Source organism: Drosophila nasuta, chromosome 2R (assembly GCF_023558535.2).
Source record: "Drosophila nasuta strain 15112-1781.00 chromosome 2R, ASM2355853v1, whole genome shotgun sequence".
NCBI lineage: Eukaryota > Metazoa > Arthropoda > Insecta > Diptera > Drosophilidae > Drosophila > Drosophila nasuta.
In genome coordinates this window covers 31,197,161-31,212,927 of record NC_083456.1, presented here as the reverse complement: position 1 = coordinate 31,212,927, position 15,767 = coordinate 31,197,161, and the positions used below count along the sequence as shown (strand labels likewise).

Sequence of the window (15,767 nt, the reverse complement as noted above, 5' to 3'; positions counted from 1 at the left end):
AATCCGAATCGACCCCCAACTATAATCGCTGGCGAACGCTGTGGCTAAAGAATAGTCTTTCGTCGGCTGTCGTCGCGATTGGATCGAAATTCAGGAATACAAAAAGAAAGATTATTTTGTAAGTATTTTAATGAACAATTTATGGACTACCTGTTCCGCTCTATAGCAAATGCTGAAGGAAATACGAGAGAGTGAAATATTTGCGTATTCGACAAAATATATATTCTGATATTTGATATTTAAGTTCAATAATCCGCGAAATGAAAGTTAATTGAACTCAATTCTCCAGTTGGTATCGCCAATTAATTTGCACAATTTGTGAACATTTCAAATTCTTTGATTTTGCAAACTGACAACAAGAGTGTCATATTCTTTGACAAGGTTATGGATAGGAGAACCAGAAGTGTCATCATCATCATCAAAGTGCAGTTCCGTGAATTAAATGTTACACTTTACAAAAGTTCAGCTAGAAATAGTATCGCATAAAAGTAGACGGAAGTTATAGAAAAAGTATAAAACACTTTAGTTTTTAAAGTGCCTGAAGATTTGTGATTAAATTCGGAATTCAACAATCTGTTTTTAAAAATCCCGAACTTAAAAGACATCGGAAGTTTTTAAAAATGAATAGAAGTCAAGTTCCTGAACATTTCTGATTAAATTCGAAACTTAACTATCTGTTTTTAAAGTTTCTAACTTCAAAGTAGACGACAGTTTTTAAAAATAAATAAATCATATTCAGTTCTTAAGTTCCTGAAGATTTCTGCTTAAACTCTGAACTTAACTCTTTAACTTTCTGTTTTCAAAGTTTCCTAAAAGGTTGATTCAATATTTATTTTTGCCTAGACTTTTTGGCGCTGTGTAGTTTTCGATTACAATGAAAATGTAGGTTTGCTCTCGCCAATGCAAACATAACACATATGTATCTGTATCTAAGGCTATATGCGATGCATCACGTCATTCTTTGTCGGCAGCTCGATATAATTAAACTGCAAGAGCGAGTGAGATGAGAGAATTCTTCCATAAACATACAGCATCAACTGCAACAGAGAAATATTCCAGGAACTTGTTGCAATGTACTCAGCGAACTGAATTCATACTTTTATATATATATATAATGTGGTATAGGAACTGATGTGCCAGTTTCAGATTTGAGAGTACATAAAATGTGGCGATTAAGCAAACCTCGACATCGTCGTCTTGCGAAGAGTCCCCAAAACGGAAACTCAGGCGACAGATAAGCTCTGGACTGACCGACCGAGCGATCCATGCTTTGGCGATAGCTACACATTTAGTTCGAGTTCGTTGTGCAATGAACTATGAGCACGTATGTAGTATATAGATTCTATATACTATTGGTGACAACTTGTGCTGATTAAAATGAGGCTGAATATTAGCCCATATTTTTAGTTTTTACCCCAGCATTAAGGTCAAGCTTAATCAGTCCGACATAAATGTGTGAGTTCTATACTATTCACCTAAATATGTAGCACATGTTTATACTTATATATACAGTTCTGACTTCAGTCATCTTTCATATTCTCTATCTTTGATTCACAAACCAAATTTCATATTATTTACTCGTAAACTAGAGAACATGTGTTCGACATGCCTCAAACTGAAAAAAAGATAGAAATCTCTGCTTGGTGTGGACCAAAATCAACGCAAATATTTCTTTAGATCAGCATTTTGAAATGAAATATGAATTAGCAATTCAATTGCTTAAAATGTTCCCTTAAAATTTAATGAAATTTGCTAATTAGAAAGGTTATTGACCCTCAGTTATTTTGAGAGCGAGTAATGATGACAATAAGAATTCGATTTTATAAAATTCGAAAATTCCCGAGCAAAAGTCAAGGAAATTTCTTTAGAACGGAAATTTGAAATGAAATATGAATTAGTAATCCAATTGCTTAAGATTTTTTCTTTAAATGCAATATAATTGGCGAATTAGAAAGGTCAATAACCCTTAGTTATAAAAGGATATCATACAATTCGAAAATTCCAGATCAAACATTAAGGAAATTTGGTTAGTGTTTGAAAAATTTCCATTTATGTAGAAAATATTAAGAATGCATTCAAAATTGGTCCTTTACTTATGTTTTTAATTATACTCCTTGAGAAAATTCTTATTATTTCTGTAACTCCATATACATATGTTCGTATAACTTTACGTAATGTCAGTAAAACTATTGACATTACTTCGTATTTTCGAATAGACGTTTTGACAACTAGCAAGAGTTTACAAAAATGAATTCCAATGTATACAGTAAGCATTCGCTTTAGTCAATTATGACTGTACATGTTTAGCATTTGAAATATTACTTCATATTTTTCAATATATGTTTTCAAGACTTTTGCCTGTTTCCCACAAGAAATTCCAATGGAATCGCTTTAGTCAACTATGACTGTACATATTTAGCCTCAAAGTCAAAAACCCATTTCTTTGGGGTGTGTTTTTACGATCTTAAGATCTCTCAGTGCATTGCTATCTAATGTAGCATTTGGTTCATCCCAATCTTCACTGCGGCAGCTTCTGCTTTGCCTATGCCAACAATAAGTGAGCATTGTTTACTTCGGATTTCGCCACTTCCTGTGAAGTGACCTTTTGAACTCGATAACACACTGCACTCACACTCTCTTGCATTTGAGGTGTACCACCCTGTAAAGGGGGTTGCTTTACAGTTACAGCCTGAGAGAGACGTTAATCCTTGTACAGTTCCGTCCCGTAAAAGCAAAGAAGCTTGGCAAGAAATTTGAAAATTGAGCGCGCAAAAGAAATTGAAGGCCGCACTTAATCGCTGCCCCAAGTTGACCCCCAAAATACATATTTGAAGATTAGCAAATGTGGAATTTTAGACTGAATACAAAACTTGACTCTGTTTCAGTTGTGAGTTAAATACAAAGCAAGATGCGTTCCATTTGGCTGCTGCTCTGTTTGGGGCTGCTGGCGATAGCATCGCAAGTGCGCGCTGAGGAGGATTTGGATATCCTGTCGGACATTGATTTGGAAAACATTGAGGAGTTCGACGACAATGACGAGGCATTCCTGCAGTTGCTCGAACAGAAGGCTAAGGTATGTGAATATCATCAGGGAATGAAAAAACTAACATGGCAGTGGATTATGTTTAGAATTTTATCATCTTTCTCAGCGATAATGTTTAATGCTTAGTAGTTTCCTAAAATTTGTTTGGATTTTTCCTCAACGATAATTTTTAATTCTTAATAGTTCCCAAAACTTCAAAGATAATGCTTAATTTTTAATAGTTTCCCAAAATTTGATATTGCAATGTTTGAATTGGGATTTTTCCTCAACGATAATGTTTAATTATTAGTAGTTCCCCAAACTTCAGAGATAATCTTTACTTCTTAATACTTTCCTAAGATTTGGATCATTTTAAATTAAAAATGAAACCAACTATAATGGTTAACTAAATTTTCTAATTTCTATAATAAATAAGGATATTAAATGAAAAACAAATACAAATTTAAAAGAGAACAAGCTTTAAATAATTTTCGATAAGGGAAGCTTTTAAGATCGAAATCCTAAAGAAAACGATATTAGTCAAATTCAATTTGCTCTGAAAAATGATCAAAAATATCAATATTTCCTAAGAATTCTACACTTTTACCACTCAAAACATTAAATGAAAATAAAAATCAAAAAATTAAAAGGCTTTTAATATTATGAAATAACAGGAAATAAAGCATTCTCGTTAAAAAGAGCTTTGAATATCGTAACCAAAGTTTAAAATATTAAAGCCTATTTCATTTTTCTACAAAAAAATTATCATTATTTCCTAGCTATTCTCATTCTACATTCTACGGCTTAGAACATTTAAAAAAATTAAATGAAAAAGTATTACAAATCTTAAAATGAAAAGTCTCTAAATATTATTAAATTACATGAAATAAATTATCGTTGAGGAAAGCTGTTAAGATCGTAATCAAAGTTTATGAAAATTTTCCTATAAAATATAAACCAAATTATTATATTATCCTATTCAATCGCTTAGAACCAAGATCTGGAGCGCGAGAACGAACTGGCCCAGAAGCTGGCTGATGTGCAGCACAACATCTTGAACCCGGTGGTCGAGATCGATCCCTGCGAGACGATGCACTGCGGAGCTGGTCGCATCTGCCAGATGAACAAGGACAAACCCGAGTGCATCTGCATTCCCGAGTGCCCCGAGGAGCAGGATGAACGTCGTCTCGTTTGCACCAACAAGAACGAGACCTGGCCCTCCGATTGTGCCGTCTATCAGCAGCGTTGCTGGTGCGACATCAAGGCACCAGGTTGCCTCAACCCGGAGAATGCGCATTTGCACATCGATTACTACGGCAGCTGCCACGAGTCGCGTGTTTGCGATGGCGAGGATCTCAAGGACTTCCCCCGTCGCATGCGCGATTGGCTCTTCAACGTGATGCGTGATCTGGCCGAGCGTGATGAGCTCACCGATCACTACATGCAAATGGAGCTGGAGGCGGAGACAAACAACACACGTCGTTGGTCCAATGCTGCCGTCTGGAAGTGGTGTGATCTTGATGGCGACACCGATCGCTCAGTGTCCACTCACGAACTGTTTCCCATTCGTGCTCCCCTCGTCAGCCTGGAGCACTGCATTGCTCCCTTCCTGAAGTCGTGTGACTCGAACAACGATCATCGCATCACGTTGATCGAGTGGGGCGCTTGCTTGGAACTCGATGCCGATGATCTTTACGAACGTTGCGACGATGTCCAGAAGGCTGTGCCGCATCTTTTGGGTTAAGATCGGATCGGATCGGAGATGATCTTCCTTGAATGTTTTCAATAATACTTATGCATATTGTCGTGTAATTTTACTATTTTTTGCGCACAAAGTTTATTTCAACAATTTTGTCTAATAAATTGTCCAATAACAATTTGGGGCATTCGTTTTCTTTTCGTTTTGTGTTCTTTTCTTTTTATTTAAAGATTTTTTTTTTTATTAAATGTATTTGTGTAATTTACTTTGCTCTAAATTAAGTTTCGCTTTCATTTTTTAGGCTTATTCTCTTTTGTTTTGTTTGTTTGTTGGTTTTTTTTTCTTCTTTTAACATTGCATTTTACGAGACAATTAAGTTTACAATTGTGTATGTTGTTGTAGTTGTGTGTGAGTGAGTGTTGAGTTGAGTGTTTGTCTGCATGTCGACAGCTAGGAGGGAGGGGAGAGAGGAGAGGGAAAAGCCATCGAAGTCGGCCCTTTTGGTTTTCTTTTTATATTTACTGAAGTATTCTTGTAATTGTAAGCTTACAAGGCGTCGTGGTTGGTTTTGTTGAAATATATATTTTTAAACATAGATGAAAAACTGTAATTCCGAAATGATTAGAAAAGTAGAAGAGAAGGTGGAAATTAGTTTAATAAGCCTGCGACAGAATGACGTTGCCCTTTCGCTGGGGATCCTGCACGGATTCCTCTTTCTTGCCAATAAGCGACTTGTGTATGTGCGGAATGACACCGCCTCCAGCAATGGTTGCCTTGATCAAACTGTCCAGTTCCTCGTCTCCGCGAATGGCGAGCTGCAAATGACGCGGCGTGATACGTTTCACTTTCAGATCTTTCGATGCGTTGCCTGCCAACTCCAACACCTGCAATAACAAAGAAAGTATTGTGTGAGTAACAATATATTAAAGTGAAGTCAATAAGGTAAAGATGAAGTTTTTCAATAAAGATCGATATAGTTTATGTAAACTATATAACAAATACTTTCTTAAAGCCAATCTTTCAAATTTAAATCGACTATTTTGATAAGGCAACCACGAAAAATAAATGTAGACCTAAATTTTAATTATATAACTGATATATTTTTAAATTTGTAGACTATTGTTCTTCTAAATATAAAAAAAGTTAGCATCGGTTATCATTAAATTTGAAAATGTTTTTAAAATTCAATTAATAAATTAATATAGAGATTGTATACTATAATTATGTTTGGCATCAGGAAAAATAATCCTCAATTTTATACAAGTCAATTATTAAGTCTAAGTAATATTTCAAATCATATTTTGCTGAAGATTTTAATAGAATCTTTTAATTCGTAATAAAATAACTCAAAAAGTTAAAACAACGCAAGAAATTGAAATTGTAACCGACGGTTTCCAATTGGAAACGTAATGGCTTTCCAATAGGCTGCTGGAACGGCTTGTAAACAATAAGCCGTTACGCGGCGCATAACGTTAAATGTGGCGGGAAAAGAGATTTGCTTCTATTGCTTACCTCGGCAGTCAAGTATTCCAAGATGGCTGCAGAGTAAACGGCAGCGGTGGCACCAACACGTCCATGCGACGTGGTGCGGCTTTTTAGATGGCGATGGATACGGCCAACGGGAAACTGCACATGAATCAAAATAAAAATCGCATTAGATAAAAATTTCATCATGTCTTGTTTATGTTTTGCTACCCCCAACTTAACATCAACACCAATACCAACACACACACACACACACAATGAGCGGGCACAATTTATTTCCCAACTTGCTCTCTTCTCACACACAAACACACCCTGTTTACAATGTGTACTGTATGTGTGTGTGTGCTGGGTAAAAAAGGCGCCAAAAATGTATTTGGTACAGACAACAACAAATAACTCACCTGAAGACCCGCGCGCGCCGAACGTGAAACTGCCTTCGCCTTGGCTTTACCAGAATCTTTGCCTGCTTTGCCACCAGCCTGCACAGAGAATGAGTAAAAATTGACAATTAGAATTACTAAACACAACAAAACATCACACACACTCTAAAAACGACGAAATGAATCGACAAAATGGTGGCGGCAAAATTCACTTTGGACACTGCACAGAGCTTTGAGGTTAAGCCTGAACAATTTTTGCCGCTGCTACTTTAGATTTTTCCTTATTTGAAAAAGCAGTGTTCGCGGCGCTACGTCCTCCATGCATGGACGACACAGGCATTAATATTTTAGGTCGCAACCAATGCGAGCGAGGCACGCGCAATAAAACTACATACAATCAACATACAGTATGTCAGTCAAAGCAGCTTGCGTTGCGCCGCAGTCGCGAACAACACTTTTTCTTTTTTTGTTGTAATTACCATTTTGATATTTAATCGATTTTTTCCTTAGTAGATAATTGCGTGTAGAAAAATGCACAAGGCACGGTCGTTGTTTTTTGTGTTATATGTGCGTGGAATGATTGTAATAACTAAATCGAAACTTGGTGGCCCTTTTGGGATATTAAAAAACGCGTCTGCACTGTAGTATAATTTTTACACGAATAATGAGACGCCGTCAGAGCTGCGTGACCGTTAGCTGTATGTAGAAAATGTACTATTTTACGAAATAAAATATACCAGATTCGCAGTATGTATGGGCGCCAGCATTTGAACAGTACTTTTATTCGGTTTTTTTCTTATAAATTTAATGATTATCTCTGTGATTTAACTATGCACGATATATTATATTTCTTTAACAATTTTTTGAAAGGGTTTATGACACAGAACTCAGAGTTTAACATAAAATAAATTCTATATATTTTGCATACCAAAAAGTATATACTGCATGTTCAGATCCATTCACCTGTAAACGTTTTAGGACATCTGTCTATTTTGGTTATCGGAAATTATCGATAGCAGCAATTTCCTTCGATTCTGCATCCCTAGCAGCCAAAACAAGCAGATTGATTAATTTATTGTTAACAAAGTGCCGAAAAAAGCATTACAATGAGTTCGGGCGCTATACGCACTCCCGTTTCGCAAATCATACATAACAAGGATGACCAAGATGCCGAGGAAGAGCCCAAAAAGAAGTCACGTGAGGACTGGCGCAAAGCCAAGGAGTTGGAAGAGGCACGAAAGGCAGGAACTGCGCCTGCCGCTGTCGACGAGGAGGGTCGCGACATCAATCCGCACATTCCCCAATACATATCGAATGCACCGTGGTACTACGGCTCCCAGGGACCCACACTGAAGCATCAGCGTCCACAGCACGAGGATGAACGCGGCCAGCTAGACAATAGAGCGCCCAAGGGCTTAGACACCACGCGGCTGGTTACCAAGTTTCGCAAAGGAGCCTGCGAAAATTGTGGCGCAATGACACACAAGCGCAAGGATTGCTTGGAGCGCCCACGCAAAGTGCAGGCCAAGTATGCGGAGTCCATTGTGGTGCACGACGAGCACATTGTGTCGGATGCCTCTATAAACTACGATGAGAAACGCGATCGCTGGAGTTCCTACGATCCGGCGAATCATCGAGAGATTATTGAGGAATATGAAAAAGTGGAGGAGGCCAAGCGACAGCTGAAGGCGGAGAAACTCAAGAATGGTAAGTGAAACGTTATTGAAAAAGGCAAACAAAATATTTAATGTGTTAACCTTGCAGATCCCGATGCGGAGATTTCGGATGAGGAAGGCAACGAGGACAAGTATGTGGACGAGGTTGACATGCCGGGCACCAAAGTGGACTCCAAACAGCGTATTACGGTACGAAACTTGCGCATACGTGAGGACACAGCGAAATATCTGCGAAACTTGGATCCTAACTCGGCGTACTATGATCCCAAGACGCGCTCTATGAGAGACAATCCCAATCCTGCAGTTCCAGCTGAAGAGTAAGTGCAATCGCTTTAATCAAATGCACTATTTACATTTCTAATTCAATTTCTAGAGCCGAATTTGCTGGCGAGAACTTTGTACGCTTTTCTGGAGACACCACAGCACAGGCAACCGCACAATTATTTGCTTGGGAGGCACATGGCAAAGGCGTCGATGTGCATCTTTTGGCCGAACCTACCAAACTGGAGCTGCTGCAGAAGGAGTATGAGCAGAAGAAGGAACAGTTCAAGTCAAGCGTAAGTAGAATAGTTTACTTATTTCACAATATATTTAATAATCTCCATTTTGCAGACCAAGACAGACATTGTGGAAAAGTATGGCGGCGAGGAGCATCTGCAGGTGCCTTCGAAGTCACTGCTGCTCGCCCAGACCGAGGAGTATGTGGAGTATTCGCGCAGCGGTAAAGTCATCAAGGGCATTGAGAAGCCCAAGGCACGCAGCATCTACGAAGAGGATGTGTACATCAATAACCATACGACCATTTGGGGCAGCTACTGGAATGCTGGTCGCTGGGGCTACAAATGTTGCAAGAGCTTCATCAAGAACTCCTACTGCGTGGGCATGCAGGAACCCGAGGGCTACTCAGAAGGTACAATGAATCCACCTGTTGCTGTCGCCAATCCTGATGCATTGGCAAGAGTGCAAGCGGAAGAGCAGCAGACGGAGAAGGCAACCGTTGAATCTGAAGTTGACTCGGCGCCCAGCTCAGAATCTTCAGAGGAGGAAGAGGAAGTCGTGCAGGAGACCAAAAAGTCCAAGAAAAAGTCAAAGAAGCGTGAGAAGAAAAAGAAGGCCAAGGAGCAGCGAAAGAACAAAAAGAAGCACAAAGAGGCTAAAGAAAAGGAAAAAGAGGTGGCGAAATCAAGTCGTTCCTCTAAGACCGTGCCTGAGGAGTTGGACGACAGGAAGCGACCATACAACAGCATGTACGATGTCAAAGCGCCCACCGAGGATGAGATCGAGGAGTGGAAAAAGAAACGAACGCGCACCGAAGATCCCATGCTGCAATTTCTTTAGGCTAATCCTATAATGTAGCTCAATATCAGAGTTACATAGCATTGAATAAGTTTATAATTCAGTTTATTTAATTTTATATGAATCGCTTTGTTTAATTCATTTAATTATTTCACTAATATATTTGTAATAAATCATATAATAGTACTTATATTATTGTACATAGATTTATATAGTGGAAAATATATATACATATATTTAGAAACCGATACCATACGCGATATTTCTTTAAAATTGCTAGGCAGATTTTAGATTTATTCATAAAGTCCAAAAAGTGCCCATTTAATTTGTCAAATCGAGCAGAAATTACAAATACCTAAAAGTATGCAATATAAATTTCACGTGCACTGCAAGCCAAAAGCACTCAAGTCGAGAAACTCACTCACTCGAAAGAGAACTTCACTCAAAACGAATTCTGCTTTAATGCAATTTTGCAGCCTGCTGAAATTTCTGTTCGCCTGGTATTTCAACTGGCAACTAGGGGTCTTTTCGGCCGTTGCAGCGACTGCCAACCGAGTGGGTGGTTGGGTGAATGTTGTCTGTATGTGTGTGTGTGTGTGTATGTATGTATGTGTGAGGTATGTATGTGTGTGTGTGTGATGCATGTAAGGTTTGTATGAATATGTGCGGCTTGCGAAGCTCGAATTTCGTATGGATTTCTTGCTAAAATACCAGGCAAACAGAAATGAGCAGCAAGCAGCTGCTTTAGTTGTACATTTAATTTGAAATTCGGCCGTTGTAGCCTTTGACTTTTTAAGCGTTCGTTAAATTCAAATAATTAAAGACTTTTTAAATAAAAATACCATTTAAGTTGGTTTGTAATTTGTGTATTTCTTAGACAATTGCATATTGCTCGTAAAGTAGTTCGCGAATCTTGTAGTAATCCTCGGAAATGCAGCCCTCCATGGCCACCTTGCCAGCATCGACGCGCCGCAGCGCCAACGTGCCATTGCAGCACCAGAGAACGCCGCCGGAGAACTCCGAGTTGATGTTGTTGCGCATGAGAACCTGCTTAAAGTCGGACAATTTGAGTTCATTGATCAGCACAGAGTTGTGGACTGGAATCTCGTCCACCTCGAGTGTCTCCAGCGTCAGCGTTTTGCCCTCTTGTACAGCGACATCCTGCTCAACGGTGACCTCGGATTGATTGGGCGCATCGATGGCTTGAAGGCGCATGCCAAGGCGACCATCGATCCAGGCCACCTCGGCATCTTTGCCCTTCTGGAACTGCAGCTGCGAGACGAGGCCTTCGGTCAGGCGCACCTGGTAAATGTGTATTTCGGTGGTCACATCGATGATCTCGCCCTTTTGGGGCGCAAAGACACGAGCACCCACATTCTGCTCACAGTGCTTGGCTACCACTTGAGTGCCTTCGGCGGTGCCATGCACCACGATAACGCGACGCGGCCGCAGCTGTGATAGAATCTTGAGCATCGATTCGCCATCGGAACGTCCCTCGAAATCGATGCGTTGAATTTGTGCATTGACCTCGATGGTTTTGCGTTGACTTATCAGCTTGGTGGGCTTCTCCAGCAACTGCACATCGTTGTCCACGTTGCCATTCGTTTGCTGCTCCACATGTGGTTCCTCCTTCTTGACATTCTCTTTGTTTTGCTCGTCGGCATTCGCATAATCGTAGCCAGCGTCCACAATGCGATAGTCATCCAGATTGATCACCTCACCATAGTCATCATACTTGATCTTCTCCTCGTGATAGGGAAACATTACATGATGCCTTTTATTGGACTTGAAGAAGCCAGAATGATGGCGACCCTCGGCACGCACTACAATGTCATGTTTGCCCGTGATGACGCTCATTTCAATGTCATCCTCGGATTCTGAGCTGCTTTCTTCCTCCACTTCAGGCTTGACAATGAGTGGATTCAGTTTCTCTCCCTGAGTGCGCAGATATTCGTCCAGCTCATTGCCCTCCAGCTCAACACGTCGCCGTACATCCAATTCCAATTGTCTGCCAGGCGTGTAGTTCTCCACCAGCTCCATAGCCAGCGAACCCGGCCCTGTTCTTGTAGTGAATATAATGCTATTGTTGGGATTTCCAGCCCACTGAATGAAGAGATCCCTAGTGAAGCCGCTCTCCAAGTCAGGAGTGCTGGCTAGGACCACCTTTGGTCCCGCTGGCAGTTTATAGATGTCCGCTAGAGTGTGGCAGAGACTAATGTGCTTAAACTGGAAAGGATTGTTGCGTGCGCCTTCGAAGGCTTTGGTCAGCTTGTCGCTCATCCACTCGATCTGCGACTTGGCAAACTCAATCACATTGTAGCTGACATTGTTGAGCAGCGCCAAGGAGTAAGCCATCAGTCCCGACTCCTTGTTTTTCCACAGTTGATCCAGCATATGCGCCAGCTCCAGGACACGACCAGCCGTATCCACCGCAATAAGTACGTTGCCATTGTTGCGCACCGTCTGCAGGATGTTGGTCATTAGTTTCTCGTCGCGTGCTCGACGACGCGCCTGCTGATATTGTGCATTGTAGGCATCGGTGATGAGCAGCGATGGACGCTGCAGTCGATCCAGTTCGCAGCAGCTGAGATGTCTCTCCTTCTTGTGATTGAAGTCAATGGCATAGACAATATCCTCCTCGCCGACCTTAACAATCTTCCAGATAGTGCCGCCAATCATGTGACCAGCATTTAGCGGAGTTATAGAGATGCCGTATCCTTTGCCCTTGAGTGAAACCGTTTGATTGTACTTGAGCTGTGTAATCTTCTCGAACGCGGTGTCCACATCATCCAGCGAAAACAAGTCAAACTCATACATGTTAAAGTGTGACATGTATAGATCGTACATGAACATTTGGCCCATCTTGAACACCGGTATCGTGGCATAGATGGGACAATTGAGTCCCAGTTTACCAACGAGATACGGCAAAGCACCCAGATGATAGGCATCCGGATGGGAGAGTAGAACGGCATCGAGAGTGTGCACTTGTCTGCCAAAGAGTATGTTAAGGCATTTGCTTTATTGTCATAGCAGCACTTACCTTTTCAATTCTTTAATAAAGTTCGGATCGAATTTCTCGTCCCAGCCGCAATCCAACAATATTCGCACGTCGTCGATTTGTAGAATATAGCAGGGCGGCGACTCGTCCATTGCACCCGAGATGGTGTGCAACTTAATAATAGATGTCATTTTGAAGGTATTTTGAGAGAAATTGCAGGAAAAGTGCAATACATTTGCTTATTTCGTTAATAAACAAATGAAATGAGCTGCGTGCATCAGCCGGTAATCCACGATGAATCGAAGTACGCGATATTCATAGAGGTGTAACAAATACGATTAATCGAGTAATGGCCCAATCGCGCATCACTTCTAACTAATCGATTGAAAATTTAATAATGAGCGATGTATCGATTGCTCAACTATTCATATTGCACTAATCGATCAGCTAAATTGTTCCCGCTACTAACAAGTGACTAATTCAAAAGATCTAAATCTTTGTACGTAAATAATATATTTTTGGTAGTTTACAGTCTTGGAGCTCTTCTTAAGTATTTGGCCATTATGATAGATCAGCGATACCATTGCGAAAAGTCATGTCAATATCGTCAAATTCTTCCAGTCGTCGGTGGTTTTTGCGCCGCACTTGAATACGATGATAAACCGCCTGGGTGCGTTTTATAGGTCGCATAACAACCAGGCAGTAAACTATCACGGTGACTACAATGACACCAAATAATACTAAGACAATAGCAACAGCTAGATCTGCCTTCCTTGCAGGCGGGCGATTGTAAACAACTGTTTTATTCGCCGCTCCCTTCGCACAATAGTCCGCTTCTGTGGTATCGAAGCCACCTGGTCGCCATTCGGGATTCTGATGATATCCTTGCCAGCAGACACATTGCAAATGGGCGTTTACTCTTGTGCAAATGGCGTTATCCGGGCACTCCATGAGAACGGTGCAGTTTTTGACTGTGAAGAGATACAAAGTAGTTTAATTACAATTGCATCGGATGCTCTACTTTTACTAACAGTTTAAACTGTCATCTTCCTGGGCGTTTAATCCAAATATATAACCACTGCATAGAGCTATGTAAGCAATATAAATGAATACCTTGCACATTTCGCTTGATCAAATACAAATATCAGTGGCATATGTAGGTGCAAACAGTTTAACGTCCAACGAGTGACTGTCGCGATCTGAGCTAAGCGTTCTATCTTATCGATAATTGTATGTGTATTATCTTGTCAAATACATATGTATATTTGCTACTTTACATATGATGCAGTGCTAATAGTATTTATGGTTATATACATATTTGATTTGCATACAAGAATTCCATTTACATTTGTATGTATATTTAGCTTTCGATTGTTGCAGTCAATTAGTATACAAGTGTTGGGGCAATTAACATTGTTGTGTGCAAAAACTTTTCCCCAGTCTTATCAATCAATCAGCTTATAATGACTTTTGTGGTATCTTATCGCATTGTATATTGGTGTATTTATAATAGAAAATAAAATAATCAATAGGTTTGTCGTAGCCAAATATTGCTTAGTCTGGTCTGGGACTTCGAAGTAGAAACAGTTCTCCCTTTTTGAATTAACAATGTAAGTTATTGTACGTATCTGAATATATTATTATTGTATTGACAATTGTACAACACAATGTTTACTAAAGATAATGTGAATGAGTTTTGAAGCTGCTTATCGATATGGTAGCAAACCACATTTGCATAATATCGATAGCTGGATATCGGACAACACAGCAGTTCGCTCGATAAGAACGCGAACCAAACCGTGCTTGTTGGGTTGGCTGTGCAAAAGAATTTCCACATATAATATTTACTTAATTGTCAATAGCAATGAGGCATCGCGTTTCAATTGCTTTAATTACATATATAATCGTGAATAATGTTAATTAGGCTGTGCCAACATAACTTTCACATATTCGACCTGCTTGTTTTCAGCGCTGCCATAACGCTTATAGTCTACATTTCGCTACCTCAACGATTTGCACTACGCTATGACTACATTCCCCAGGAGCACTTCGAGGAGTCGCTGCTGGCGGCGACCACACCCAACATCTCCGCCTCGCAACTGGCACCCGACTGCAGCTACAAGGAGGTGATTGCCGACAGCCGCTTTGTCTACGATGCTTTCCATCGCGAGAAGATTCATCGTGGCGAGGAAATCCGACTGGGTGGCGAATACCAACCGGAGGATTGCCGTCCACGTTTCAGCACAGCCATCATAGTGCCGTATCGGGATCGACAGGAGCAGCTAGCGGCGTTTCTCAGCTACATGCACAACTATCTGCGAATGCAGTTCATCCATTATCGAATCTTTGTGGTGGAGCAAAGCGATCGAAAGCCCTTCAACAGAGCCATGCTCTTCAACATTGGCGCTAAGGTGGCAGCTAGCTATGACTATCCTTGCTTAATACTGCATGATGTGGACTTGATGCCACTGAATTCCGGCCAGATCTATGCGTGCTCCAAGCTGCCGCGTCACATGAGCTCCGCACTCGACAGTTGGCGCTTCCATTTGCCATATCGAACGCTCTTTGGTGGCGTCGTGGCCATGAGTATGTCACAGTACAACATGGTTAATGGCATGTCCAATTTATATCACGGCTGGGGCGGCGAGGATGATGATCTGTATGAGCGCCTGAAAGTGCTTGGCGTGGATATTTGTCGCTTCGATCCGGCGTACAGTGAATACACAATGCTGAAGCACAAACAGGAGACTCCCAATGAGAATCGCTTGGCACTGCTGCGAGCTGCTTCGCTGCGCATGCACTCCGATGGTCTCAACTCACTTGTTTACAAGGAAGTTGAGCGCAGGATGCACAGCCTCTTTACGCACATTCTGGTGGAGACTTAGGAAAAGGAGTACAAGACACACACACACACTCAAAGATACAACTTGCCTTCAGCTTTGCGACACTGGAACAATTTGTTAATTAGCTTTTAGTGACAACTTAATACTTAAAGAAATATATATCTCGTAAACATATAGAATGAAATGAATGTCAACCAAAAGAAAAAAAAGATAAGATACAAACAGCACTGTTATAGCATAATGCATATTTTAAATTTGTTGTAGGTTTTTTTGATTATGCTTAATTGTAATAGCAGATGATAATGAATTATTATTGAATAAACGATGTATAACAACAAATGGCTTTAAATGTTTTCGATTATAGGTAT

At 40.5% G+C, this 15,767-nt stretch overlaps 6 protein-coding genes across 6 annotated transcripts; 3 read left to right on the top strand and 3 right to left on the bottom strand.

Moving 5' to 3' along the window:
- The first annotated feature begins 16 nt into the window (after window positions 1–16).
- On the top strand, window positions 17–4,921 carry LOC132783953 (SPARC). Its single transcript, XM_060789286.1, has 3 exons — window positions 17–118; window positions 2,886–3,073; window positions 4,014–4,921. Exons 2-3 carry the CDS (start codon window positions 2,909–2,911, stop codon window positions 4,764–4,766), a joined length of 918 nt encoding a protein of 305 aa, XP_060645269.1. The 5' UTR covers window positions 17–118; window positions 2,886–2,908; the 3' UTR covers window positions 4,767–4,921.
- Window positions 4,922–5,003: 82 nt separating this feature from the next.
- LOC132783954 (histone H2A.v) lies at window positions 5,004–7,262 on the bottom strand. Its single transcript, XM_060789287.1, has 4 exons — window positions 7,066–7,262; window positions 6,608–6,685; window positions 6,234–6,347; window positions 5,004–5,605 (listed from the first exon to the last, which is right to left on the bottom strand). Exons 1-4 carry the CDS (start codon window positions 7,066–7,068, stop codon window positions 5,375–5,377), a joined length of 426 nt encoding a protein of 141 aa, XP_060645270.1. The 5' UTR covers window positions 7,069–7,262; the 3' UTR covers window positions 5,004–5,374.
- Window positions 7,263–7,594: 332 nt separating this feature from the next.
- On the top strand, window positions 7,595–9,713 carry LOC132783950 (pre-mRNA-splicing factor Slu7). Its single transcript, XM_060789281.1, has 4 exons — window positions 7,595–8,293; window positions 8,351–8,579; window positions 8,636–8,819; window positions 8,875–9,713. Exons 1-4 carry the CDS (start codon window positions 7,693–7,695, stop codon window positions 9,598–9,600), a joined length of 1,740 nt encoding a protein of 579 aa, XP_060645264.1. The 5' UTR covers window positions 7,595–7,692; the 3' UTR covers window positions 9,601–9,713.
- A 701-nt stretch (window positions 9,714–10,414) lies between these two features.
- LOC132784483 (probable cleavage and polyadenylation specificity factor subunit 2) lies at window positions 10,415–12,868 on the bottom strand. Its single transcript, XM_060790122.1, has 2 exons — window positions 12,599–12,868; window positions 10,415–12,547 (listed from the first exon to the last, which is right to left on the bottom strand). Exons 1-2 carry the CDS (start codon window positions 12,745–12,747, stop codon window positions 10,432–10,434), a joined length of 2,265 nt encoding a protein of 754 aa, XP_060646105.1. The 5' UTR covers window positions 12,748–12,868; the 3' UTR covers window positions 10,415–10,431.
- A 178-nt stretch (window positions 12,869–13,046) lies between these two features.
- LOC132784485 (uncharacterized) lies at window positions 13,047–14,110 on the bottom strand. The gene is made up of 2 exons (XM_060790124.1): window positions 13,588–14,110; window positions 13,047–13,527 (listed from the first exon to the last, which is right to left on the bottom strand). The coding sequence occupies exons 1-2, from the start codon at window positions 13,676–13,678 to the stop codon at window positions 13,118–13,120; spliced, it is 501 nt and encodes a 166-aa protein (XP_060646107.1). The 5' UTR covers window positions 13,679–14,110; the 3' UTR covers window positions 13,047–13,117.
- Window positions 14,111–14,327: 217 nt separating this feature from the next.
- Window positions 14,328–15,716, top strand: LOC132784484 (beta-1,4-galactosyltransferase 1). The gene has a single exon (XM_060790123.1). The coding sequence runs from the start codon at window positions 14,470–14,472 to the stop codon at window positions 15,439–15,441; it is 972 nt and encodes a 323-aa protein (XP_060646106.1). The 5' UTR covers window positions 14,328–14,469; the 3' UTR covers window positions 15,442–15,716.
- The last annotated feature ends 51 nt before the right edge of the window (window positions 15,717–15,767 follow it).

Bases quoted from the DNA above. Each gene is read 5' to 3' on its own strand.
- LOC132783953 (XM_060789286.1), top strand. From the start codon at position 2,909: ATGCGTTCCATTTGGCTGCTGCTCTGTTTGGGGCTGCTGGCGATAGCA. The intron at 3,074-4,013 runs GTATGTGAATAT...TCAATCGCTTAG, and splicing joins TGCTCGAACAGAAGGCTAAG to AACCAAGATCTGGAGCGCGA.
- LOC132783954 (XM_060789287.1), bottom strand. The intron at 6,348-6,607 runs GTGAGTTATTTG...ATTCATGTGCAG, and splicing joins CGGCGCGCGCGGGTCTTCAG to TTTCCCGTTGGCCGTATCCA. The intron at 5,606-6,233 runs GTAAGCAATAGA...TTGTTATTGCAG, and splicing joins TGGAATACTTGACTGCCGAG to GTGTTGGAGTTGGCAGGCAA.
- LOC132784483 (XM_060790122.1), bottom strand. From the start codon at position 12,747: ATGACATCTATTATTAAGTTGCACACCATCTCGGGTGCAATGGACGAG. The intron at 12,548-12,598 runs GTAAGTGCTGCT...ACTCTTTGGCAG, and splicing joins TTTATTAAAGAATTGAAAAG to ACAAGTGCACACTCTCGATG.
- LOC132783950 (XM_060789281.1), top strand. From the start codon at position 7,693: ATGAGTTCGGGCGCTATACGCACTCCCGTTTCGCAAATCATACATAAC. The intron at 8,294-8,350 runs GTAAGTGAAACG...TTAACCTTGCAG, and splicing joins GGCGGAGAAACTCAAGAATG to ATCCCGATGCGGAGATTTCG. The intron at 8,580-8,635 runs GTAAGTGCAATC...TTCAATTTCTAG, and splicing joins CCTGCAGTTCCAGCTGAAGA to AGCCGAATTTGCTGGCGAGA.
- LOC132784485 (XM_060790124.1), bottom strand. From the start codon at position 13,678: ATGTGCAAGGTATTCATTTATATTGCTTACATAGCTCTATGCAGTGGT. The intron at 13,528-13,587 runs GTTAGTAAAAGT...ATCTCTTCACAG, and splicing joins GGAAGATGACAGTTTAAACT to TCAAAAACTGCACCGTTCTC.
- LOC132784484 (XM_060790123.1), top strand. From the start codon at position 14,470: ATGTTAATTAGGCTGTGCCAACATAACTTTCACATATTCGACCTGCTT.